The 27,846-nt window shown below is 45.4% G+C and overlaps 2 protein-coding genes and 1 pseudogene across 2 annotated transcripts; 1 reads left to right on the forward strand and 2 right to left on the reverse strand.

The window, feature by feature from the left end:
• Nucleotides 1-446: 446 nt before the first annotated feature.
• Ddx23 (DEAD-box helicase 23) lies at nt 447-17,173 on the reverse strand. The gene is made up of 18 exons (XM_074083269.1): nt 17,037-17,173; nt 12,013-12,091; nt 11,234-11,442; nt 10,094-10,204; nt 8,687-8,780; nt 8,519-8,584; nt 7,887-8,025; nt 7,513-7,646; nt 7,262-7,374; nt 6,875-7,018; nt 6,555-6,780; nt 6,104-6,249; nt 5,021-5,198; nt 3,720-3,962; nt 3,197-3,348; nt 2,807-2,915; nt 1,786-1,960; nt 447-1,361 (listed from the first exon to the last, which is right to left on the reverse strand). The coding sequence occupies exons 3-18, from the start codon at nt 11,440-11,442 to the stop codon at nt 1,138-1,140; spliced, it is 2,463 nt and encodes an 820-aa protein (XP_073939370.1). The 5' UTR covers nt 12,013-12,091; nt 17,037-17,173; the 3' UTR covers nt 447-1,137.
• On the forward strand, nt 13,922-14,640 carry LOC109694826 (ubiquitin-conjugating enzyme E2 C-like; annotated as a pseudogene).
• A 3,483-nt stretch (nt 17,174-20,656) lies between the features above and the next one.
• On the reverse strand, nt 20,657-27,508 carry Rnd1 (Rho family GTPase 1). Its single transcript, XM_020176994.2, has 5 exons — nt 27,276-27,508; nt 26,517-26,604; nt 23,821-23,930; nt 22,840-22,974; nt 20,657-21,732 (listed from the first exon to the last, which is right to left on the reverse strand). The coding sequence occupies exons 1-5, from the start codon at nt 27,393-27,395 to the stop codon at nt 21,487-21,489; spliced, it is 699 nt and encodes a 232-aa protein (XP_020032583.1). The 5' UTR covers nt 27,396-27,508; the 3' UTR covers nt 20,657-21,486.
• Nucleotides 27,509-27,846: the final 338 nt, after the last annotated feature.

Below are 27,846 nucleotides of genomic sequence, written 5' to 3' on the forward strand. Positions count from 1 at the left end.
CACGTCTTGATTTCTCCTATGCTTACCACTCCCTCACCACCTTCTTTCATGAGCAATGCACCTAGCAACTGGGGAGCCATGAGCAAAGGTACTGAACCCAAGCAAAAGGTACATGGTGACAGGGTGAAAGAATGGTACCAACTGTGCCTCACCTGTCCAAATCTACAACTGCTTCCCTTTCTCATCCTTGTATAAAGCTTTCTAGAAAGTGTCCAGACCAGACTCACAAGTTACAAGAAGTGAGAACAGAAGGGAGATAAATTATGGTGCTGCTGCCGTGCTTTGCCATCTCCCCTCAAGTTCTACCTACAGACTTTTATAAGCTGAGACCTTCGGCTTTTCTCAATTTTTCCAGCCAATCCACCATGCCCAGTGCTGCTCTGCCTGTTCTCTGTGCTGCCAGAGAGAACCTGGGAAGTGAGTTTAAGCTGGAACTAGACACAGCCTTTAATAGTCATGTATTTATTCTCAGAACATACAAACTTATCTTCTCAGAGAATAGAAAACAGAAATTTCACTCAGTGACTTAAAGATGGACACAGCCAGCTCACCCTGTCCCCACACCTACTAATAAAAATTCCCTGGGGGAGGGATGACTAGAGTGCACAGCACCCCTTGACACGTGCACAGTTCTAAAGTCTCTCAACTTGTTTTATATTCCAAATGGGAAAACAGCTGTCAAAATGACAATGAGAATCTAAGGTCCATAATCCTCACAGTGCCAGATCCCCTAGATCATTTAGGGCACTGACGTTGCTGCAACGTATACAGTTACACACTCAAGTTTGTGCTGAAGGAGGTCCCATCCAGATGGCCAGGTGTTTGTTCAGTGAACTGACTGTTCCAAAATCTGGTTAAGAGCTGACGGTCCAGTATAATCCCAAAGCCCCTGCGAGGGGCAGAGCTGAGCCAAAAATCTGGTAATTGGCTGTCCCTTTTTGCTATAGCATCTTCCTGTCACTTTTCAGTCCCACACTCAGGCCTCCAGACCTGAGGGTCTAGGCCAGGGAGTCTGATTATTTCTCACACCCCCATAGTCCAAGAGTGAGAACCTGGAAAGAAGGATGTGAAGATCTTGAAGAGCAGGCATCAGACAGCTTTAGAACATGCCCTTAAACCCAAGGGAAGAGCGCTGTGTCAAGCAAAGATGGTCTCTTCCCGGCGCTTCTTGGTGAGGATGGTGCCTGGCTTGTGCTGGGCATCTGGGTGGTTGGCTAGCTCTGGGGGGCAAGAAGACACCGGACTCTCCAGGATGGCTTGCTTCAGCTCGTAAAATACAGCTGAATCCTCTTTGGTGAGGAAGGTGATGGCCACACCACTCTTGCCTGCTCGTCCTGTGCGGCCAATGCGGTGGATATAATCTGAAGAGCAGGAGAAATGTCACTCAGGACCAGGCCAGATGCCCTGGGGAGCAGTGTCTGAAGTGTCCACTACTAAAGGTATCTTCCTCCCCATCACACCATCACAGGCAAGAAAGCTACCTCACACTCCCTATACCTGATACATCCACAGAGCTCTCCACTGCTATCTGTCTCCCTGCTCTCACTGCTGATTATGGCCACACTACCACTACTAGAGTCTCCTAGCTCCATTCTTCTATCTACCCCTAAAAACAGAAGTGTTATCCCAGGTACTGGGAGAACAAACCCAGAGGTGAGGGGCAGGAGCTCTTCTCACTGGGACAAGCATCACCAGACTGGAGCTATGAGCTCCTCAGTGACTCCGAGTGAGAGGAGATAAGAATCTCTTCTTACCTGGATTGAAACTGCCTTCCCCTGCACTTACCTTCAATATTTTTGGCCATATCATAGTTGACAACCATAGACACATCCTGGATATCGATACCACGGCCAGCCACATCTGTGGCAACCAAAATATCCTTGGCCCCAGCCTTGAGGTTGGACAGTGCAAACTCTCGCTGCTCCTGGCCTTTTCCACCATGTAGTGTACAAGCATTGTACTGTTGGAAGAATGATGAGGTGAAGACAGAGCAGTCGGACCACAGGAAGATAACAGAAGTAAAGAGGGAACAGGATTGGGCTGAAAGTGTGACTCAAGTGGTAGAGCATCTGCCAAGCAAGCGCAAGTTCCTGAGTTCAAATCCCAGTATCACCAAAACAAAGGGAATAGGGATGAGGAGAGTGTTGAGGAGGGGATCAAATAGGAAAAAGGAAAAGAGGTAGGAGAAAGAATGAATGCCAAGTTAAAGTGAGGAGAGAAAAGGTGAGCTAATTTTAGGGATGGGAGAGAATGGTGTGATGAGACAGGCAGACAGGGTAAGGTCAAAAGCAAAGCAATTCCGGGAGATGTGAAGCCAGATAGATGAGAGACAAAGAATTAACAGGGAGAGATTAGGGTGCAAAGCAGGGATCAAAAACTTTAAGGAAGTTGAAGAGTTGAGTGGTTAGGACACCCCCTTCCCCTCAAGCACCAGTATCAAGACACTGATTATCAACATCTCCCTCCTGATCCCACATCTCCTCTTCCAAACATACAAAGTCACAAACAGGTAGACCTACTCCATTCCACAACCTCAGACCCTATCAGGATGTATCTCAAAAATTTCTCCCTGGCCCCACCCCACTTTCCATTCCAGCTATCATTGCTGGAATGGAAAGGAGTCCTCTAGCAATTGACCAGTTCTTCTGACCCACTTAAACCACCCTTTCCCCTTTGGCCCTGACTTGGTAAGTACTTGACAGACTAAGGAACAGGTAAGAACTGAAAGCAGTTGCCCAGGAGGGCCCTCTACTTTCAGAAAGCAGCATCTCTGAGGCCAGACTGTACGCTCCCAAACCAGACGTACCCCCATCTTCTCCAAGGACTTGGCCAACACATCACAACCCTTCTTCTGGTTGACAAAAATGATGATGGGTGGATCAAACCCTTGTTCCAAGATTGCCAGCAGTTTTTTCCTGGGGAGAAGAGGAAAAGAAAAATGAGATGCATAGTACCTCCCACTTCAAGTGAAACGCCTAGCCCTAACCTATGAATACCAATTCCACTGAAGACAATGTCCATATCATTCCGAAGAAAAAAACAGAAACTCTTCAATGCGACAGACTCATCACCTCACCGCTGGCACTCACACTGAAAGAAGTTTTCAAAACCCTCTCTTTCCACCCAGGTGCAACCTCTCCACTTCACCCACTTCGTCGTCCCCTCCCCTCCAGCCCCAGCTCAGCTGCCCTTGTACCTCTTTTCTGACTCTGACATGAGGAAGACCTTCTGTTCCACACGCTCATGGGGCTTGCCTGCAGAGCCAATGTACACCACGGCAGGTCGCCGAAGATAGCTCCTGGCTAGACGCTCCACTGCTGGGGGCATGGTGGCCGTGAACATAACTGTCTGAAAAACAGGAGGATAAGCCCTGGGCCCAGGCAGCTCAGCCCAGACTAAAGAACCTAAGAGTCCTGCTGTAAGTTTGATAGCCATCACCTTAGGAAATAGTGTCCTTTGTCTTCCTATCTTTCCTGTTCACCTAGGCATTGAAGATGCCAGGAAGAACTGAGAACATTTGCTAGCACCTGTGGTCCAGATAGTAGCATGATTCTTTCAAATCACCTTTCTAAGGCTAAGCTAAATGGTTTCACCCTAGGACAGTTACTAGGCACACCTCACTATTCTGGAAACATATACTCTGGGTCCATCCTACGTAAGAAGGACCAAGAGCTGAGAACTTGCCCAACTTTTCCCAAAACCCAGGAAAGCAGCCTTACTTGACGGTACTTATGTTTTCCTGACTCAAAGTTGGCCAACATCTTCTCAGGGTCCTCAGCCTCATCCGTGTCTGGCTTCTGGTTGCTGACAGGCATGTGCTCCAGGATCTTCTGGACGTCTGGCTCAAAGCCCATATCAATCATCCTATCTGCTTCATCCAGAACCACATAGGTACAGCGGCTCAGCACAAGGTAGCGGTTCTCTAGCACATCAATCAGACGTCCTGGGGTGGCGATCACAATCTAGGGGATACAGTGTAATCATATATGGCCCCAGCAAGCAACCCCTTCTTTTCTTTGCTGTGAATTATCCACCTATTTGAGCAACAGATCTCCAATGCTAAGGAACTTGGACCCTAACCTCCAGTCAGGTTCTCAGGATTTTTTCAGGAATAAATGAGGTTTCTGAGTAAGATTCAGTTGTTTGAGGAGGCAAAAATCAGAAGGAACTTTCTTAGATGGAAGGAAAACTAAGGGCTGCATAACCAGATTACACTGAAAAGTCTGCACAAGACTCAATTCTCTTTCTCACAGGTTCTGCCTGGAAGCAAGGAGGAACTGGGGGGAGAGGAAGGTGATGGGAGGCAGGGGGGAGAAATGGCCCAAACAACGTATGCACACGTGAAAAAACTAAAAAAAAAAAAAAAAAAAAAAAAATTCTCTCTTTTTCTTGGCAGTATTGAGGGTTGAATTCAGGGCTTTGCACTTGCTAGGCGGGCACTCCACCACTTGCCATACCTCCAGTCCAACTCAATTCTTAATGGCAGATTTCTAAAAGTCTCTCTTCACCTTCCCTCAGAAGAAGGTCACATACAAAGTCAATAACATAGAAGCAGAGAACAAGAATATAGGCTTTGGATAGGAACCACTCCCTCTTCCATATGGCCCAATGCCATCTGTGTGTGACACCAGCCAAGTTATGATTCTGAGCCTCAGCTTCATCTATAAAATGGACATACCACTCTACTCTCATATAGTGATTGTGAGAATAAGCTAGTGTAAGGTAAGTAGGTAGACAGGCAGATAGAAAGACAGACAGACAGATAGACTGATTTTGGTGGTACTGGGGTTTGAACTCAGGGCCTCACACTTGCTAGGTAGGTGCTCCACCACTTGAGCCACTCCACCAGCCCTATATATATATTTTATGTGATAATCCCTGGTGCATAGTTCTCAATAACAAAACATATACATAAACCAGGTCCTTTAATTCTACTGCACATCTATTCCAGAAACTAGAAATAAATCCCCAAAATACAGCCTTTACAAACAGTAAGCAGCTACTGGCTAGGGAAACAAACCTCACAACCCATGCGTAGTCTGAAGCCTTGGTCTTCTCTGGAGATGCCACCAATCACAGCCACAGTGCGGATGCCTAGTGGCTTCCCAAACTTGATGGTCTCTTCCTCGATCTGCTGAGCCAACTCACGGGTAGGAGCCAGGATGATGGCATAAGGGCCCTGGTCTGACTCTTCGATCCTGTGGTAAATGGGGTGTCCCACAGCTTCGTGAGCTTTGGTTCTTATCCAAGCACAAACAGGAGCAAAACAACATCACTCTTATGGGTAGCTATGAAAATTGGCATGCTAGTGGCTGCACTGATCCCACCTAAAAATCAGAATCTCCATGGGCTGGAGGCATGGATCAAGTAGTACAGTACCTGCACAGCAAGTGCAAAGCCCTGAGTCTAAACCCTAGTACCAATTAAAAAAAATTTTTTTTTAAATCAAAATCTGAAACTCCAAAATCAGAGATAAATTTCTCTAGTGAATGATCTTTGCCAGCAACATAATCATACACTTCTTTGATACCATGATCCAATTATTCCAACCCGGAATAAAGAACAAAGCTTCTGGCCAGGCACTGTGGCTCATGACTGTAATCTCAGCTACATGGGAGGCAGAGATTAGGAGGACTGTGGTTCTAGGCCAACCCAGGCAAAAAGTTAGCAAGACCCCATCTCAACTGATAAAAGTTGGGCATGGAGGTACACCATGTAGAAAGACCAGGCTGGTACCAGGCAAAAATAAGAGACTCTATCTAAAATATAACCTAAAGAAAAAAGGGCTGGAGGCATGGCTCAAGTGGCAGAGCACTTTCCTAGCAAGTACAAGGTCCTGAGTTCAAACCCCAGTACCATAAAAAAAAATAATAATAATAACATGGGGACTTCTAATTATAATAGACTCAAAAACAGACCAAAACCAGAAAGCGGCTCAGGGTGTAGCTCAGAAGTAGAACACTTACATGGCATGCATAAGGTCCTGGGTTCCATTACCAGTACCACAAAACTAAACAAAACCCCACTACAACAAACATTCATTTGCCACTTTCATCTTTCCTACCCAGCCAAACCCACTCCAACTAATGCCTCCTGACTCCACCTGTCAATTTTAGGAAGCGTGGTGATCCAGACCAGCAATGGAATAAGGAAGGCTGCTGTCTTGCCACTCCCAGTCTCAGCCACACCAATGATGTCACGATTCTGTAGCCCAATGGGAATTGCCTGACGCTGGATAGGTGTTGGTTCCTACAGTGACACAAACCAAGAGCAATGGGTACAGACAGAATTACACTGCCTAGGCTATTGCTAACACAGTGGGTACACATATACTAGCACAATGTACTTGGGAGGACACCAAATACAGTTCACAGGAAAAGAGGGCCCAAGAAGAAACACAATTCCTAAAGGCCAATACTTCCACCAGAAAGTGATAGAAACAGTCAATTTGGTGCCCACAGGCAGAGAAGGCATCAAACAGTCAATGAACAAGGTTCTGCATTGCCAAACTAGAATGCCGGAATGTGGCAGATGGGCAATCTGCCCCTCCTTACCTTGTAACCACACTTATCAATGACCTCCAAGATGTGTGGGGGCAGAGAAGAGTCTTTCCAGGATCGGATGGGATTGGGGATCTTGCCACCTTTGGTGGTGATACTATAGTCCTCACGAAAGATTCGCCAGTCCCTGTCTGTCATCTCATCTAACTTCTTCTGGGACCAATGCCGATCATCCCAGCGCTGCTTGGCCTCCTTCTTACGAAGTTTTCGGAGTCTCGCCCTGGAGCAAAACACAAGGATTAAGTGGAATCAGAACCCTCCTCCCTGTTGAAATTCTGGACACTGCCCAACAACCCATGGCCCCAACCACTCACTCCTCCTGCTCCTTTTCTTCCAGGGTTCGCCTCTTTTCCATTAGGTCGCCATAGAAACGTGACTGCTCTCGTTTCTGCTGCTTTAGGTCAATGCCTGCAATGAAGCCTCGCCCCAACAATTGTACCTGGTGCCGTTCTTTGTACCTGGTATTGAATGGGAGGAAGAAAAAAGAGAAGGTGCTATTACAACAACAGGAGAAATGGCAGACTGCCAATACATGTCAGTTCTGCTTCTTGGCCAGCATCTCTCTGTGCTCAGAGCTGGTTGAATGCTAGTCTACCAATTTCTCCATACCAGCTCATCTTACTTTTTCTATCTCTGTTGTCACCAGCTCTCTAGTGCTACCTAGTGTCAAAGACCCAGCATGCAAGCCGGAAACCACTCACAGGGGGTTGTAGTCAATAGACGTGTCCTCAGATGCATCCCACTCAAAGACAAACTTGCGGTCATTGAGATGCCGTGTTCTGCGCCGCTTTTTGATGCCACCCAGGTAACGCTCCTACCCAAGGAGAAAACACAAAGTCTATCACCTCAAGGCCCAAATCTCTCAAATCTGTTATGGCAGAGACTACAATGGCCAAATAACTAAGCTTCACTTGTACAGGGGAAGGTAGGGAGATGGAGCCAAGGCCTGCACCTTAATAGCATGCAGTTCCTTGCTCTTATCCTTTTCTTCCCGGATCTTCTGCCGTCCTTCCTCATCCTCATTTCCATTGGTCTCCCGCTCCATCCTCTCCCTGCGTTCCCGACGTTCCCGTTCCTGAGGGTCTTCTGCAGACCAAAGAAAGAAAAGCTGAAGAGCTCAGTGAAAGAAAAAAAGGAAGGGAAATGGAAACAATCCAGACAATGGGTACCAAATGAAGAAAATGGATAGATTTATGATAAAAGGGAAAAGGAGATCTAACAGAAAGCACGTTTTCTCAAAAACTTCCATCATCCTTTTCTCCTCCAAACTGTGTCTCTTTAAACTGACACTATAATCCCATATTTCCACCGAGTAAAAAAACGAACCCAGCATCTTCCTGCCCAAGTCTTGGAACTGTTTCCTTTTCTTCCTCTCTTCCTCAAGCATCCTCTGCCGTTCTTCCACCTCCTGCTGCCGCCGCTTTAGAGCTTCAGCCTCCCGTTCTGCTTTGGAGAGGAACTTGGGCTACAAAACAGATGGGAATTGTTAACCAAGGCTCTGGGAGCTGGGAACAATCACATCACTACTAGGGAAACCACAGGGAGCCCAAAAATATTTGCTCAGGCATTAAACCCGTAAAGAAAAGCACAAATATGCCTAGGACTCTCGTGTTATACATTGAATCCCTAACCCCCCGGACCTCAGTATTTGGGCACAGGACCTTAAAAGAAATGATTAAGCTAAAATGAGGACATTAAGATGGGTCATAATCCAATCTGACTGGTGTCTTTATAAGAAGAAATATGGACACAAAGAGATAACCATGTGAAGACAGAGGGAAAAAAAAAGACACCTATAAGCCAAGGCCAGGACTCTCAGAGAAATAAAGCTATTGTTATCTTCATCTTGGACTTCTCTCAGAAGTGTGAGAAAATAAATTTTTGTTGTTGAGGCTGCCCAGTCTGTTGTATGTTGTTATGGCAGCACAGCACATTAATACAGGCCCCCAAGTTCTTACTTTAGCCTCAGCTTCTTCCTCAGCCTTTTTCTTAGCCAAAAGTTCTTCCAGGGATAGTGGCTGAGCCTGAAGATAGAGCACAAGAGTTCAGTCCATACAGGCTCTCTCCCTTTGGCTCAACAAAGCAGGAGAGTTGATGAAGAATATGAGAATAATCCTTTTCTTTACCTTAGGTTTCTTATCACCATGTTCATCCTCTTCATCCTTCTTAGAGTCTCTGTCCTTCCGAGATTTAAAATCTTTTCCTCGGCCAGGAGATAAGCTTTAAGGAAAAAAAACAGAAAAGTTTCATATCACTGTCTTACCCCAGGCCCTGGATGAGGTTCAGGATGAGCACCAAAAAGAACATGGAAGTTCTTCCATGACTCAACAAGATTGGCCAATGGTAATCCACCATGTTCAGAAGCTCTCTTATCAGGGAGGATCCCTCTGCCTGCTCTGAAAACTAATTATGGCCCTGTTTTGGCCCCATTCTACCTGCATCTCTTTTACTAATTTCCTCTCCTGGGAAATGGACCTTCATTAATGACATCAAAAATTCTAAACAACAGCTGGTGGAGTGGTTCAAGTAACAGAGTGCTTGCCTAGCAAGCATGAGGCTCTGAGTTCAAACCCCAGTACTGCCAAAAAAAAAAAAAAATTCAAACAACAGCCAGGCATTGTGGCTCATGTCTCTAATTCTAGGGACTTGAGAGGTGGAGATTGGGAGGATCACAGTTTGAGGCCAGCCCAGACAAAAAGCTTGTAAGACCCCACCATCTCAACCAGTAAAAAGTTGGGCATGGCAGCACACATAAGTAAACTCAGTTACACAGGAAATGTAAATAGGAGGATTATGATCCAGGCTGGCCCAGGCTTAAAACAGTGACCCTATTCAAAAGGTAACTAAAGCAAAAAGGGCTGGTGATGTGGCTCAAGTGCTTGCCTTACAAGAGCAAGGCCCTAAATTCAAACTGTAGAAGCACCAAAAGAAAAAACAAAACAAAACCTTACACAATGAATTGAGCTGGGACCACTACAAGCCAAAGACATACTGATCTCAGTCCCAGCAATCCTTTCCCCACACCTGCTATAATTCATTCAATGAGATCTCAAACAAACCCACTAAGTTTTTCTTATAAGTGTTTGGTACTGTGTCTTGAATTCTACCCTACACATTCAGAATCTGATAAGAACTTTGCACAAAAAGTTTTCAGAGGAAACAGATCAAGATACTGGGACATTTACCGATTCTAACAAATACATGTTGTATATTCCTGAATAGGAAACTGAATTCTTATAATGAAGCTATAAAGAATGTTTTATAGGCTGGTACCCTTTTCAGACTAATTTCTAAGGCTGGGGAATCTAGCTCAGTGGTATAGTGCTTGCCTAGAAAAAGTTGTGACTCAAAACATGAATTTACTAACCATTATCCTTTCTAAAGAAGACATGATTTCTAAGGAAAACAGTTCTACAATAATTATGAATAGGAACTGCTAAGAGAAATTAATTTTTCCAATGAAGCTGAGCCAGTTGTTACAAAGAGGAGGATATGAGAACATCCCCCCAAACCCACTCTCATTCCTCAGACACCTGGATCGTTTCCGGTCCTTATCCCGTCTGTGTCCATCCTTGTCTCGATCTCTGTCCTTCTTATTCCTATCCCTTTCCTTATCTCTTTCTCGTTCTTTGTGCCGTCGTTCTCTGAAAGACAGCAAATTTAAGAAATCATTTAGGCTGGGTGTGGTGGCACACCCCTGTTAGCATCCTAGCTATTAAGGAGGCAGAGGCAAGAGGAGCTCAATTTCAAGGCCAGCCCAAGCAAAGTAGAGATCCCCTGTCTCAAAAACAAAAGCCAGATGCCAGTGGTTCACACCTGTAATCCTAGTTACTTGGGAGGCTGAGATCACGAAGATCATGGTTCAACGCCCATGTAGGTAAACAGTTCAAGACATTCCCATCTCCAAAAACAACCAGAGCAAAATGGACTGGAGGTGTGGCTCAATGATAGAATGCCTGCTTTGCAAGTGCGAAGCCCTGAGTTCAAACTCCAGTCCCACCAATCAATCAATAAATAAATATAAAAACAAAGGGCTGAGGGTGTGGTTCAACTGATAAAGTACCTGCCTAGCATGCAAGAGGTTCTGGGTTCAGTTCCCAGTAATGCAAAACAAAACAAAATGAGAGAAATATCTCAGTATTTTCTGAGTATCTTACTTCACTGAAGCCCTAAGAAGGTTTCTGTGATCTTTTCTCTCCAAAGTAATGTTTTATAAGCTGGGGAATGTATTTTCTAAGGCAGTTACAAGAAAATTCTAGGAAGATCATATGGGTCAGAATTGAATGGTTAAGTATTAATGGCAGTAATAGACTGTGGACTGTGTCAACAGATGAACTACCTTCCTCAATCTCCTGGACCTTTATCCTGTAAATTCCCTCTAAACCTTAAAGAGCTGGGTCATTAAGCTAGGCCTGGTGGTGCATTCCTGTATTCCCAGCACTCAGGAGGCTGAGGCAAGAGGATCCCCAGTTCAAGGCCAACATGATCTACATAGTGAGATCGGATCACAAAATGAAACAAAGAGCTGGGTCGCTGGAAAACTGAAGACACTTGTAGGTTCAACTGGGACAGAGGTAGATTAATGTATGAAAAAAGAGATGCTTAATACTGGAGGCATCAGAAGAAACAAAAAAGAACCCTTCTCACATAACAGATATGCAAAATCACTTTACCTCTCAGTAGACTTGGAACGGGAACGGGAGCGAGAGCGGCTGCCTCCTCGTCGTCGGTCCCTTGACCGGTGCCGCTTCCTATCTTTAGAAGGAGAAGACTTCCTGTCCCTATCTCTATCTCGCTCTCTGTCAGGAGTGCGTGATCGCTTCCTTTCCTCCTTTGAGGGTGATGCATCTCGGTCCTTTTTGTCAGCCAGCTCTCCTGCCATCTGTTGTGGGTAAAAGGAGTACTTATTACATACAACTTATTAAATCTCAAAACAACCCTGAGGTACATATGTTAGTATGTCTACTTTATAGATGAGGAATCTGAAATGTAGGCACATAAACTAATTTGCCTGAGGCCACACAGGTAGTCAGCAGAATCCAGCAGTCTGACTCCAGAGGCCTACTCTTACTCTAATGTAATCCTGTGATTCATTTTCACATGTTCACTTCTAAATATATGTAATATATAGTAAGCACACAACAATTTTGTAATTAAACTACAAATATACTAAAAGACATGTTAGTAAATGAACAGTGTACCAGACATTTCTAGAAATATCCCATATTGGTTATCTTCAGAATCTATTTCCTAGAAGTCTATTAGGTATGCTAGCCCACCAGGATCAGTCACCATGTATACATCTAAGGGAGATAAATTCTCTTAAACTTATAAAGAAAACTCAAAAGAGAAAAAGTTCAACTCAAGATTTGGATTATAATGAACATCACAAGAAAAATCTGAATTTAAAAGGAAAGACAACATACTTTTACTCAGATTAAAACAAATATACCTCTAGTTAAGCAATGGGAGAAACTTGGTGAAGGATACACAGAACCTCCATGCACATTTTTTTCCACCTTCCTGGGAATCTAGAATTATTTCAAAAAAAAAAATATTAAGCAACAACAAAAAAGCACCACAAACTAGAATTCACAGCATTTCTGACTGACATTCCCAACTCAAGATTTCCACAGCCTGATGGTCTTTATTTATCATGAAAAGTTTGAGCAAGAACTTGAACTATTCCCCTCCTAGTTCTAGGTGACACTGAACATGGATAAATGGTTCCTGGGACTACTAAATCTAATTCAGCCAGAAGTCAAAATGACAGAAAAGTTTGCCTCTACTCTACCACCATCATCATTCTCATCCTTACTACTTGAGATACATTTTTCAGAATTTATTTTATTCCCAAATGATTCAGCTGGAATATCAGTTTTCTAAGCTTCAGGTCAGCAGGGCACCAGTGGTTCATGCCTATAATCCTAGTGACTCAGGAAGCAGAGATAGGAGAATCACAGTTAGAAGCCAACCCAGGCAAATAGCTTGCAAGACCCTATCTTGAAAAACTCATCACAAAAAATGGTTGGCAGAGTGGTTCAAGTGGTAAGAGACCTGCCTAGCAAGAGTAGGTCCCTGACTTCAAACCCCCATGCCACCACAAAGAAAAAAAAGCTTTAGCTTACAATCTTCCTTTCTTATGCCATTCCCCGCCATTATCCCTAAGAAGGAGAAATATATAAGGATGAGAAAACAAAAAATGAATAATTAGCTCTTTCAAAAGGTAGAGATGCCAGGTACCAGTGGCTCATGCCTGTAATCCTAGCTACTAGGAGGCAGAGGTCAGGAGGTTTGCAAATCGAGGCCAGCCTGGGCAAACAGTTCATGAGCCCCTATCTGGAAAATACACAACACAAAATAGGGCTGGCAGAATGTCTCAAGTGGTGAAGCACCTGCCTAGCAAATGTGAGGCCCTGAGCTCAAACCCTAGTACTCTCCCCCCAAAAATGTGGAGACAACCCATTTTATCTCATAATTAACTGACAAATGAATGTTCTGTACTGTGCATATCACATAAATATGTACGCTGTTTTGCTTATAGCCCTAAGAAAACAACCCAAAAGAAAGGCTATCTTCTCTATAAAGCATCCTGGACCTTATTTATTCCTTCAACAGATATTCACTGAGTACCTACAAGGTGCCAGAAACTGTTCTGGGTACTGAAGATGTAACAATAAACAAAACAATCTTTCTGATTTCATAATCTTAAATTCCAGTATAGTAAAGAATTTCAAATAGTAATGAATACTAATAAGACGATAAAATAGGGTGATATGATGGAGTAGGAAGTCTAAAGAGATAATCGACTCAAGGAAGAATTTTAAGTTGATATTTAAGCTAAGATTTAAATTGAGGGGAGAGAAAGAGTCATGCAAAGATCAGAGAAAATAACGTATTAGAAGAGAAAGCAAGTACTAAGGCATGGGTGCAACAACTAGTCAGTATGTTTGAAAGTTAAAAAAGACTTATGTAGTTATGTGTGACCAAGAGGGAAGCTGATTTAAGATAAATTCAGTGAGGCAGGCAAGAGTCAGATCATGAAAATGTGTTATAGGCCAGGTCAAAGGCACTTGGATTTCAGTTTAACTACAATAGGAACCTTAGACAGACTTTAAACAGCAGACAATGAGATCCAATTTTACATGATAAAAGAATTATTTTGGTGGTCTGGAGGTGTGACTCAAGGATAGAGTGCCTGCTTTGCAAGTTCAAAGTCCTGAGTTCAAACTCCCATCCCACCAAAAATAAATATATAAATAAAAATAAGAGAATTACTTTGGTGACTTGTACAAAAATATAGCTTTATATATAAAACCACTGAAGCTCGGAGTTCCTGTCTCCTTGTCAGAGCCACCCTGATGGCCTCCCAAAACTGCGCCCCAGCTGCGGCCAACATCACCGCCGCCATGAAGAAGCTGAGCTGAGCGGGTCCGCCGCACCTGGGATCCTTTGGGCAAGAGTCTACAGCAGGAGCTGATGACCCTCATGATGTCTGATGACAAAGGAATCTCTGCCTTCCCTGAATCAGACAACCTTTTCAAATGGGTAGGGACTACCCATGGAGCAGCTGGTATAGTATATGAAGATCTGAGGTATAAGCTTTCCCTAGAGTTCCCCAGTGGCTACCCTTACAATGCACCCACAGTGAAGTTCCTCGTACCCTGCTACCACCCGAACATGGACACCCAGGATAACATCTGCCTGGACATTCTCATAGACGGTGATCTGTCCTGTATGATGTCAGGAACATCCTGCTCTCCTTTGAACACACATGCTGCTGAGCTCTGGAAAAACCACACGCTTTTAAGAAGTACCTGCAAGAAACCTACTCAAAGCAGTTCTCCGGCCAAAAGCCCTGACCTGGATTGTCCAGTCTCTCCTCTGTTGTCTTTATTTTTTTCCTTAGATGGTCTGTCTTTTCCTTAATTTCTGTATAGGACTGTATTCTCTATCTTGAGCTGTGGTGTTATTTTTGTTTTGTTTCTGTTTTAAATTATCTGGTTCAGCCCTTGAAATGTAAATTAAATAAATATCATCTTGGTTTTTTTGTAAAACCAATCAAAAAAATAAATACTGAACAGGGCTGGAGGTGTGGCTCAAGTGGTAGAACACTTGCCTAGCAAGTACTAGGTCCTGAGTTCAAATCCCAGTACCACACACACACACACACACCAGTGACAATGCTATTACAGCTATTCATATCCATCTGCATCCATATTCAACCAACCAAAGATCAAAAATACTCCAGAGCAAATTCCCTCTACTGCGCATGTACAAAATTTTGTCATTATTCCCTAACCAATACAGCGTAACAACTATTTACACAGCATTAACACTGCATTGGGTAGTATAATTAATCTAGAGATGACTTAAAAAGTATATAGGAGCCAGGCACCAATGCTGCCACCTGGGAGGCTGAGATCAGGAGAATTGTGGCTCCAGGCCAGTACAGGCAAAAAGTTAGCCAGACCCCCATCTCAATCAATAGCTGGGCACAGTGGTATGTGTCTGACATCCCAAGCTACAGGAGGCTAAGCTCACAAGTATCACAGTTTCAGGCCAGCCAGGGTAAAAAATTTTGTAAGACCCCCAACTTCAACAGAAAAAAGCTGGGCATAGTGGTGCTTACCTATCATCCCAGCAATAGCGGGAAGCATAAAATAGAAGGAAAAAAGCAGAAAAAAACAAGACCCCATCTCCAAAATAAAAAGGGCAAAAAGGACTAGAGGCATGGTTCAAGCAATAGAGTACCTGCCTACCATATGTGAAGCCTAAGTTCAAACACCAGTACTGCCAAAAAAAAAAAAAAAAAAGAAAGTATTTAGAAGGATGTGCATAGGTTATATGCAAATATTATGCCATTTTATGCAAGGTACATGTGCATCTTTGGATCCTGATATTAATAGAGGGCCCTAGAACTAATTCTCCAATGTCAAAAGATGACTATAATCTAAGCAAGAAATGATGATGGCTTGTTCTAGGAAGGTAACAGAGAAAGAAGTTAACAGTTCCAGGGCATATTTTGGAGGTAGAGCTGACAGGACTTACAGATGAAAGAAATGTAAAGGAGACACAAAGCTCCTAGCTGCGTGGCTTAAGCAACCATACATCTAAGCACACATTACATTTACATCTACCGGCACCATACTTAAGTTTGTGGTGCCATTAGTAAAGCAACTGGAGAAGACTAGGGAAGAACAAATTTAGGAGGAAACCAAAAGTCCCATTTTGGTCAGATTGAGGGTGAGATGTCAATGAGACAACCAAGTGGAGACATGAGGAAGGCAGATGGAAACACAAATCTGGAACTAAAAGGAGGTCTAGAGACAAAAATTTGAATCACCAATATATAAATGGCTGTCAAAGAGTCATGTGGCACTAAAGAATATTATCTAAATAGGCGGCATAGTTAAAGAAGAAATCCAGAATTGAGCTCTAACATTTAGAAGTCTGGCCCAGGAAGAGTCAGGAAAAAAAAAGCTGGAAAGCAACAGCCAGTGAGAAAAGATTTTTATAAAGTATACCAAAGCAGAAACCAAAAATAAATCTCAAGGAGGGATCAATCAACTATATCAAGTACCCCTGAAGTGGAGAAAGACTAGGAGATAGAAAAATGATCATGTTGTTTGGAAAAAATTATTAATGACCTTGACAAGAGCTGTCAAGGCAGATTAAGGCAGCATGAATAGAAGCATGAGTGGGGTTAATTTGGAAAAGAATGAGAAAAGAGTAAAAAGAGCGTAAATACAGGCAACTTTTAGTTCTAGACAACCAGGCAGGCGGGCTCTGGCAAGTCAAGTCCCTGTTCTTGTAGGGCAGAGGCAAATTCTTTCCATTCAATGAAGTATTTATCAAGCATCTACTATATGCAAGGCCTAGTGCTAGGCGCTATATGAGTTACAAAAGGAAAGCCTGTCCACAGCTAACTTTTAGAACAAAAAAGGCATGAGACATGGGAAGACGAAGGCTCAGATGAAGTATTACAGTTCAAAGCAGTTTCCTTTCATTTGTATAAGGGCTCCACAGAGGAAGTGGCTCTTGAGCCTTTAAATACAGGGAGAATTTGAAGATGTGTAATTGAGGGTGAGGAACAGAAGTAACTTCCTGGAAAATAAATAATACAGAGGCGGGAAACGATGCACTACTTCTGGGAGCAAACCAGAGTTCCATTTGACTTTAGCAAGGGCTCCTCGAAACAAGAATAAGACCGGACTGGAGGTATCACAGGTACTGTTCCCCTGGGCAAAGGTCTGGGCCCATAACATCATGCAAGGACGTGGCCTGTGTCCTGGCAGCCAACACTTCCCCTGGGGCCCGCGCCCCTTCACTACTGCCCGCCAGAACTTCCCGAGCTCGTGCCCCTTCCCTGAGGCATTCTTCCCCGCCTCGTCCCGGAGACAGAGGCCACAGCCATTGCCCCACTCTCGCCTGTTCGCAAGATCGTGGGAACCACCTCCACCGCCCGGGACTCACCACCCTGAGCCTGAACCACCCAACGCGGCCTCAACGTCGCCGAGCAGTCGCCATCTTTCTCGTTTCCTTGTCGCAGAGGTACACCCCGGTCGCGCGGCAGGCCGGGAAGGCGAGTTCCCGACGCTACGCGGCTCAGCCCAATGAGAAGCCTCCGAGAACTACCAATCCCAGAATGCCTAGTGCGAGGGTCGCAGGGCCTGCTGGGCAATGTAGTTCGCCAAGAGTTTTCCGTGGCGGGCTTCCGGCATGTGGTTTTCCGGCCGCCCAGTCTTTTTGGAATCTGCTTCTCTTCTAGAAACTGCAATGACTGTCACAGTTTGTGGCTTACAGCAGGGGAATTTAAGGGTTTTCTTACGTAACGATAGCACTTAATTACCACTAATAAGTACAATAACAGCAACGAATACTTTTCTGTTTGTGGAAAAGCATTTTTATAAAAATTCTGTTAGATGATTATTAGCCCCATTTTATAGCTGGACAAACTAAAAATTTAGGCTACAGAAGTAGCCTAGTATTTCACAATGAAGGTGGTATAGTTCATTGCGTGGGACTACTCCGAAAGGATATTTTAGCAACCCTGGTCCTACAGCAGGGCAAATGCTGTAACACTCCATTTATTGTGACAGTTTAAACTGACCCAGCACAATGGACTTCGAAGGCCTCCCTGAAGGATGGTATCTCATGGACCGTGAAACCCTTTTTTTTTTTTTTCAACATTCCTATCAATGCTAGCTTCCTTTTTTATACCCTTTGTGATCTGGCCAGATGGGGCTCTCTTGTTATTTTTGCTTTTTTTCTTCTAGGTCTCCCTACTTCAGTCCTCTACGGAGCTTTTTTACCCTTAAGTACATGCTAACTTTATTTCCCTCTGATTTTATGGTTCAAAATTCTTTCCTCCTCCTTCAAAAACAAAACAAAAACGAAAAACTTGCAACTGCTATGTCGAGATGAGAAAAATGAAATACCCGCTGCCTCCTTCCTTCTCATTTTACCGTCCTCAACTTTATTGTTTCAATCCCACATGGCTGTAGGTCTTCGTTTTTCTCTCTGAACATGCTTTCAGTTCTCAAGAAGGACCTCAGGATAGACCCTAATACTAAAACCCTGAGCATCACGCTCATTGGCCCAAGCAATCCTAGGAGACGCACATCTCTGCTCTTAGAAATCTGCAGCCTTTGGCTTTTTCACTTCCAGCCTGGAGTCAACTGAAGGGAAAGAAAGGAAGTCTGAGATCGGCTGGGTGTAATTCATACAGTGAACAGTAGAGGGCTCTCCATTCACAGAATGGAACCTCAACTAAGAATCAGACCAAGGATAAGCTGGAACCTTTACAGCTATTTGTTTTTTGGGGTTTTTTTTTTTTTTTTGTGGCACTGGGGTTTGAACTCAGGGTCTCATGCTTGCTAGGCAGGCACTCTACCACTTGAGCCACTTTGCCAGCTACAGCTACTTATTGAGAATCTTCTAAGTGCTGAACACTTAACCTACTTTATTTTACTTAGTTCTCATAACAGCATGACATGAGTATTATACGCATTTTACTGATCTGGACATTGTAACCCAGAAGGATTAATATGCTTTCAAAGTTCACATAGTTAAAAGAAAGAATTGCACTCCAGGTTAATTAACTTCAGAAGCCATGCTTTTTCCCTGTTTCCACAAATGGTGGTTCACACCTATAATCCTAGCACTCAGGAGGCTGAGACATGCAGGTTGAAAGTTCAAGGCCACCAGAGGCTACACAGTGAGACCCTGTCTCAAAAAAAAAAAAAGGAAATTAGTGACAAAGCTTGTCCAAGTTCACAGTGACAGTGTTTCCCTAGTACTTGTGCATAACTCTCAAAACACATGCATAACACTGAGCTTAAAGGATGCTTGTTTATTTGTTTATTTTACTCTGGTAGTTCTGTCACATTCACCCTTGGAGATGGTGACAGAAGGACTGGTTTAATAAGGACCATAGGTGGTCTCCTATTTGAGTACAACATGGCTAGCAGTAAGCAGTCCATAGGAGTATAATTAACAGTGAGATTACTTTGAATCCTGACTCACTTGCTTACTAGGAGTATGATCTTATGCATGTTATATAGCATCTCTAACTTTTCTCTTTCCTCATTTGTAAAATAGGAGAAATAATACTCCTTGTATCTCACGTTGGATAGCAGTTAAGTGTACATATTCTAGCCAGGGGTTCACACCTATATCCTAGCTACTTGGGAGGCTGAAATTGTCACAGCCTGAGCAAATGGCTCCCAAGACCCCATCTCCAAAACAATCAGAGCAAAATGAACTTGAGGTGTGGGTCAAGCAATAGCATCTGTTTTGCAAGCATGAAGCCCTGAGTTCAAACCCCAGTCCCATAAAAAAAAATGTGCAAATTCTGTTGCTGGTCACAGAAGTGTGTGGAACCCAGGAGTTTGAGTCCAACCTGGGCAATGTAGTGAGATCCTTTGAAAAAAAGAAAATAAAATTAAACAGTGCATGTTCTAAAGCCAGATTGGCTGGATTCATGCTCTGTTACTTTCTAGCCGTGTGATCTTGGGAACATTAATCCCTCTGAACCTCAAATTCTTTGTTTGTAAAATGAAGTAGGTAGTACTCAAGGAGTTATCACAGAAACAACATATAAATAACTAAAAAATGTCCTTATTCAATGGCAAACATGTAACAAATATTAGCTATTCTCATTTATGAAATTAGATAATGTAGGTAAAGCCTTCAGTACAGTGCTGAGCACATATTAAGTGCATAGTACCTCTTTTTCTTATTTTATTTTTGTTTTTGTGTAGTAACTTTTTATTTTTCCTTTTTGAGATAGTAGTTCAGGCTGTCTTAGAACTCAGGATCCTCCTCCCTCCACCTTCCAAGTGCTGAGATTACAGAGATGTCTGCTACCACACCAGGCCAGGCCACAGTAACTTTTAATTTCTAGAAGTACACTACGAAACTTGGAAAGCAAGAGCAGTGAATCACTGAGGAGAAGGGAAGTTAAAAAACCCTACCATCAACAGGACTAACATTGGAAAGTGAATGACAGAGGTCACCTCTCCTTGAACTCAGAAGACACCAGAACCCCAGGAGCTTACCCCACCCTGACTTAATCCACACACCTTCTGCAGGTGGGCAGAGGGACTCAGCAGCTTGATCCCCTATTTATGACTTCGTCCAACTTTTCTGTCTCCTCTAGGCTCTCTAGAGCAATGGGCCTCAACAGGAAGTGATTTTGCTCAGGAGACAATCAGCAATATCTGGAGACATTTTTGGTTGTGACAACTATGGGATATTCCTGTCAACTAGCACCTGCCAGATGCCAGAGACGCTGCTAAATATCCTACACTGCATAGGAGAGCTCCCTATAAAAAGCGATTCTCCAGTACAAAATGCCAATAGCCCTAAGGTTGAGAAGCCCTGCTGTAGGGCTAAGGAGCACCTCCTCAGCTTATGGGGACTTGGGTAGGATTGGGGTAGGGATGGAGGTAGAGGGAGGAGTTCCTTGTTGGAGGTGCTAGAGAACCATGGAGGCAGCCACTCTGTAATTCACAGAATGGGCTCAAGAACAGCCCTGATTATCAGTGGCCAAGAAAACGGAGAACAAAACAAGAAGAGCAACAACAGAACCAACTTCTTTATATGAGTTATATTTTCATTAATAAATAGGTTTTCTTCTTTAAACACGGAACATATAACAGATTGAAACACCCCCCTCCCCCCAATTCCAAAGACAAGAGTCTATAAAACAAATGCCAGCTGTACTGCCCTAAGAGCAGGAAAAGTCTGTTGACGCTCATCCAGCCCTGCCCCTGCAGCACCACCACCCCTACACTCCACAAGAGAAGGGGATCTGGGGCTTCTCCCTGGAACCCTGGCGACTTAGGTGAGAAGCATGTGAATGTATGATGTCAGTTCCCTGTGACGCATGGGCTATGCAAAGATGAGGTTTCCTTATTGGCTCTGACCAGCCCCTGCCCTCCTGATTTCAGTTATGAAGCACCTGGGCAAAGCTCCCAAAGGAGCTATCTCTTGGCTTCCCCGTGCTCCATTCCTCTGATGCTCCTTAGTGGGGAAAAGAAGGGCTCAAGGACCCCTCCTTTCCCCCGGCCTGCATGGGAACGCTGTGTGAAGAGTCATGATGCTGAAGGTGAGGCTCCTATAGGCCCCCTGAGCCCATAAGGCCAGCTCCCCGTACCCCCACACCTTTCCTTCCTCTGAAGTGGGGAGGCACTGGGGCAGCTGCCCCCTCCACAACCTAGCACGTCTGGCTTGGGGGGTGTGAGGTCCTCATGCCGGGCCTGGCTCCTTCTTATCTCATTACTGTCTCCTTCCAAGCCCTCACCGTGGCCATCTGAAAAACTCATATCCAGTGTCCTAAATTGTCTCATCCTCCCCCTCCCCGTGCCTCTGCACCCCAAGGGAGGAAGTAGGGGGTTGTCTCCCCCCTCCAATTCCCACTTCACATAATGGAACAGCTTTTGGCCTTTTCCTTCTTGAAAGTAGAAGAGATGAGTTCGGAGCGACTGGGGAGGTGGAGCAGTCTCTTGGAGAGGCTTCGGACAGGGCTCTTTGGGGGCACTGGGCTAGGCTTGTTCAGACACACCATGGATGCCATTCGAAAGATGCTGTGAATACTCTTCTCCGAGGTGAAAGCTGAGCCTTCCAGGTAGATTTCTGCACCCAGCTGCTTGGCTATTGCACAGCCCTGCAGGAGAAGTGAGGTCATTAAAGCAGTGATCAAAAATGATTGAGAAACACTATGGTCATCTGTATGCCTCTCCCCAGGGCTAGTCCAGATGGCACCCCATTGCCAGCCTCCCACTACCAGCTTCTGCTGATTACTTTTGTGAGAGTAAAGCCTGACTGTACATTTTAAAACTACAATGATGCCAGGTCAAGTATATCAGAATTTCTGGGGATAAGGGATAAGTGTTAGGTTTTTGTTTGTTTTTTGTTTTTGTTTTTTGGTGATAGAATTAAATTCTGGGCTTCATGTGGGTTAACCACTGAGCTATACCCCTAGCTCAGGCATTAGTATTTTTAAGAGCTCCCCCAAATGACTCTAATGAGAAATATGGGCTTAAAAAAAATGATCATTTCACTCCTATATGCATAAGAAATTATCCAGGGGTCTTATTAAAAATGCAGATTTCTACTAGGCACCAGTGGCTCACACCTGTAATCCTAGCTACTTAGGAGTCAGAGATCAAGAGGACCAAAGTTTGAAGCCAGCTGGGCAAATAGATCATGATACTCTATCTTGAAAAAACCCAACACAGAAAAGGGCTGGTGAAATGGATCAAGGTGTAGGCCCTGAGTTTGAACCCCACTACTGAAGGAAAAAAAAAAAATACAGATTTCTGTGTCTTTCTACCAGAGTAATTTTATAGACACAGAGCCAGCAATACAAAATTCTAACAAGCAGTTCTTTTTGTTTGGTTTGGTTTGGTATTTGGGTTTTTTTGAGTCAGGTTTCACTGTATAGCCCAGGTTGTCGGGGTTCTCCTATTTCCACCTACCACACCCAGCTCTAACAAGCATTTCTAGATTCTAGTGCAGGTATTCCACACACACACACATAAAAAATTTAGAAATGCTGGCACACACAGGAACAGCTCACCTGCTAATCTATAGCATACACATGTGTAGACAGGTACCCACTACCTGTATCCAGGGAACTAGTTTGTTAATTATAGATAAACCCACTAACACCAATTCTTTCTTGCCATAGTGATAGAGTTTGAGCAAGAGTCGTATTTCAGGCCCTCTGCCTGCTGCCTTCTCCAGCACATGCAAGCACACACACACACACCTGCTCATAGGAGATGGGTGCCTGCTTCTGGTGGGACAGCTCCATCAGAGTGCTCAGGTCTGTTCGCAGGTCTGTCTTACAGCCAATAAGCAAAACACGGGTGCTGGAACAATAATCCAGGATTTCTGTCCTCCACTGAGGGGCCAAGCAGGAAGATGGAAAGGGGAAAGGGAGGAAAGTCAGTGGCAGACAGATACCCAGAGAAGCCCAGTTAGCAACGTCTGCACACCACCCAGATTATCACCAGCCCAGTCCTCCCTCTGAGTCACAGCATCTCTGCTGTACTAATTACATCATCTTCCTGCCCATGAGGCCTTTAGTGGCACCAGTATGCTGACCCAGGAGCCTGTCCCTTTGAGCAACAGCCCAGTCATCAAGCAGAACACAGGGGCAAGACCCCTCCTACTCCCTGCCACGCAGAGAGGGCATGGATCTGCCCTCACCCCAGTCAAAGGCCTCACAAATCCAGAATGCGAGGGGAAAGCCAATTGATCTCTTCCCAAGAGAGGACATAAACTAAGCCTTCTGGAAAGCTAGGCTAGTTCCAGAAGGTTCCCTGAAGTTCCTCAGGGTAGGCAAATCTTGCCACCCCCACCCAGGTGTTTTCTACTAACAGTTCAGCTCTGACCTGCCTGGTTCAGTGGACCTGGAATCAAGGTCTACAAAGGCTGCCTCCAAATGGTCCATTCCTGACATTCAAACCACATAACCAGAAGGTTCTCTGATGCTGAACCCTTTGCCTCCTGAGTCTTCACCACCACCCTCCCTTGCTGGAAAAAACACTATAAAATAATGGAAAGGGCAGAAGGCAGAGGGGAAGGAGACCTGGATTCTATTCTCAGAGGTGTAGCTAATGGTGTGGACTTGGACAAATCTTTTCCCTCCCTGGCCTCAGTCTCTTGATGGTACATAAGCGGATTAGAGAACAGACCCCCCAAGATTCCTTTTTGCTCTCCTGCTAGGTTAGAGATAGTAGTTTACCTTCTTGAGTGCACTGTCCACGGTCTCCGGGCGACTGATGTCAAAGCATAGTAATACTGCATCTGAGTCACTATAGCAGAGCGGACGGACATTGTCATAGTAGGGAGATCCTGGTGGAGGGAAGAAAGAGAGCTGATGGTGAGCCATGGCATTTTCCCTTCTCTATAGGCCTATGCCCAAGGAGCCTTTAGAATACTGTTCTTGATCCCATAAGATCCAGCCTCCTCCCAGGGGGCTATGCTACACATGGAAATTTGGGACCTGCCAGAGGCTGTGCAAGGAATATCATCTCCCTTAGTCCTGGAAAGGAGAAGAGGGAAAAATAAAAGAGGATAGAGTATAATATGATCCTGTCCAGGGCTCCTACAGTGGGCTTAATTGAAAGTCTAGTGGTTTTCTGAGTACTCAAAGATGTTCCCAACTCCTGAGGAGACCAGGGCTAGTTGAAGGTTTTCCCTTCTTAAGAGTCTGCCTGCTGACCTCAGCTCCAGGGTCTCACCAATGAAGAAACAAACCTGCCTGTTACATAACTGGCTACCCTGCTTCTTTACCATGGGGTCAGAACTGTAGGAGGTTGGCAGAGAGGAAGGGCATCCAGGATTCAGTGCCCCAACTCCCCCACCCATCCTAATCAGCTTATCCTAAAAAGGGCAAAGGGAAGGCTGGAGCCCCCACCCCTAGGATCTCAGGGAGACAATCTCAAAGACAGCAGCACCCCTAGACAGGAACTTAGAACCTAAAGCAAGGGTCCTTTGTAGTGAAGGGAGCAGGCAAGGCAGACCCAGGGTCTGAGAGGGGCAAAGGCTAGGAGCTGAGCCTGCCCCCCTCCACCCTGGGGAAGGAGCAGTAGCGGATTTGGAACCCAGACAATCCGTGCTCAGAATAGCAAGCAGCCCCTCTCCCTGCACCGCAATCGCCATGGAAACTGGGGGGAATCCAAGCTGGGGTGGGGGTGTCCGTCATAAAAAAAAAAAAGTAAGGGGGAGTTGGGATAGCTGCCTGCTCCTTCAGCGATCCACCCCTGCCCCTTTATAAGGCAAGGTGGGGGGTCTGATCACAGCAGCACTGGGGCAAAGGGAGCACTGTGGTACTGGGGAAGGGGGAGGAGAGGAGGTCTCCATTTTGGCTCCAAGCGATCCCCCTCCCCTAAGACCAGCTAGTGAATAATGGAAACAGGTTCAATCCTGGCTCCAAGGCAGAAAAGCCCTATCCTACACATCACTGCCACTTCCTCAGACCTTATGGGAACCTAATTTGAAAGAGGGAGTCTGAGGATAACTGATAGACTTCATCCTTTCGGAAATTAGGAGGTGGGGTGTGACAGGAGGTATAAAGACCACACTTGCTGATTTTCCATTATGGGGTTGGGGCCTGGAGGGCTGCATTCTGACTGTGGGAGGAGAGAGGAAGTAGTGGGGGTTTGGGGTGGTGGTAGTGAAAAGAGATGAGCTGCAGTAAGACTCTGGGAAGGTTGGGAGGTGGGAAGGTACAGCTGAAGAAAAACCATACATCATGCAGCCACGCTGCATTCTCGTGGGAACCAGCCAGCACCCAGGGTAACGGGAATGGTGCCTCCCACCCCTGGAACTGCAGCAGAGGAAGGCACGTTGGCTTGAGGAACTTTTGTTGGGGGTGGGAAGCAGAGGAAGTCTCATTTTCTGTCTCCCCATCCCCTACCCCCAACCTTTTTAGACCTCAAAATTGGAGCATGAGAACAACAGCTCTTTGGAGGAGTAGGGCAGCATATTTATTTCATATAACAGGAAACGCCTAGTGATTTAGTTTCCCTTTAAACTCAGCCCCAAGGTGCATTTTTTTGGCAAGGCACGGATTTTATTTTTCTTTCTCCTTAATTATGATCGTGAGCCAGTCTGCTTTTTAAAAGGACTTGGGGAAAGATAATGGGAAGGGCTCAGAATCAAAGCAAAGACTAGCTGAGCTTTAAGGGTTTGGGGCTGAGAGCCTGGAGAAAACACTGCTTTCTACATTCTCCAAAGACAGAGCATCTTCTACCTCATCCCAGTCAAGGGAAACAGTCCATTAGAACCATCTCCCGAACCCTATCAGCCACCATCCACAACATGCCCGTGCCCTATATTAGCCATTTCCCCCACCCTCCAAAACACTGGATGGTGCATCGCTTCATCCCTGAGCTGCAGCGGTGTGATGAGTGGAGCTAAGTTGCGGCAGGCAGACAGCAGTAGCCAGAGATGGAATGCAGGAGAGCATATTTGTCCCAAAGAAGGCTGGTTTCCCGGCCCCACCACAACGGCCTCTAGCAGCACTACCTACTACCTCCCATTTAACTTTGCTCTGGGAAAGTGTGTGTGTGTGTGTGTGTGTGTGTGTGTGTGTGTGTGTGTGTGTGTGTGTGTGTACTGGGTAGCAGGGAGTGGAAATGGAGAAACCCTGTTCCTGGAATACTAATATAGGTCTCTATGCTTCACCATTCCAGCCCTCTAAAGATGGGACTAGACCAAAGAAGTGAGTGTCCTCTGTGCTTCATTCCTCTGCATTCCTGGACAATCAGGGTTGACCGACACCACCCCTCCCAAACCAAGCATCTTCAGATCCTCTCTTTGTGTTTCCAGGCAAGCACCTTTCTCCTCCTCACCAAAGGGGAAACAATTTTAAAAAGACAGCAGTACAGCTGACCAGTGGAGACAGGAAACGGGCTTTGGGGACCATAGTCTTACCTGAGGTATCCCAGAGACTAAGCTCCACTCTCTGTTCCTCTGTCTCCAAACAGGCTGTATAATTCTCAAACACAGTAGGCACATAGGTCTGTGAGAAGAGAGGTGGCATTCACACCTGGGCACCCCTCCCCTTAGAACCCTCTTTATTTCTGGCTACACATAAGTCACTCATGTACCCTCTGAGACATTAAAGTGACAGGTGATAAGGGCCAAAGGAGGGGATACATGGGGCAGAAGAGACCACGTGGGACAGGCACTTTGCTCTACTGAAGAAATGGAAATGACTCCCCAGCCACGGAGGAGCTCCCCATATCCTAGATGATCAGAGACATATAAATACACATTTTCTTCTCACCCCTTCCCAATTTCAGAGCCACAATTCAATTCTAACTTCCATTTTCTGCCCTCAAGCCCCTTGGCCCAGGTGAAAAACGGAAAGGGGTAGCAGAGGCGAAGGGCCGGCAGTATATGTCAAAAAGAAACCCCAGACTCTCCAGTGCTTTCAGTTCCCTCTCCTGAGAGCGACCCAGCCATGAAGGAGAAAGTAGGAGAGGATCTGATGGGTGAAGAGGTGAGGAGGAGCCGGCGGGGCGGCAGAAGTGGGACAGGTCTCAGGGGAAGCTAAGGCTGGGCAGTGCTCCAGCCAGAAAGCAGCCGAGGTGGGGCGGACTGGGAGAGGAGGAGATGGCTGTCCGGGGCAGGTGGGAATCGACCCTGGGCGGGCGAGCAGGGAGGAAGGCGGGCAGGAAAGCATCTCACCTCGGGATAGCAGTCCTTCGCTAGCACCTGTAACATCGCTGTCTTCCCACACTGCACATCTCCCACCAGCACGAGCTTGCATCTGACCACCACAGGCTGGGGCGCCCGTCTCTCCTTCATGGCTTCAGCCTCGGTGGGGCTAGGACTTCGATTCAGAGAAGAGGGGGGGCTTCGTGCCAAGTGGGTCTCAGCACACCGACTTAGCCAGATTCCCTGCCTCTTCCCAACTGAGGAGCAGGCCGGCACAACTCCCTTATATTTCCTTAGCTGATCCAATCACAAGAGGAGGCGGACCCTGCCGTGGCCAATCCCTGAGGTGGAATCTCCTCCAGCAGCCAATAGTAAGAGGCTCTGAGTCAGCGCCCTCTTCCTCCCATTTCTCTTAAAGCTGCACGGTTGCTTCCTCCTCAAAAGGGGATTCCCACGCTATTTTGTATTTGTATTAGGAAGTAGGAGGGGACTTGAAGCAAAGTTAAATAACCTTGAGTGTTCACCAGTTAGTGTCAAAAAACATAAGCTAGCCATGGAAACAGAAAGTGACATCAAGCTAAAGTTGTAAGGCTGTTCCAGG

This window comes from Castor canadensis, chromosome 8 (assembly GCF_047511655.1).
Source record: "Castor canadensis chromosome 8, mCasCan1.hap1v2, whole genome shotgun sequence".
In the NCBI taxonomy this organism is placed as follows: Eukaryota; Metazoa; Chordata; class Mammalia; order Rodentia; family Castoridae; genus Castor; species Castor canadensis.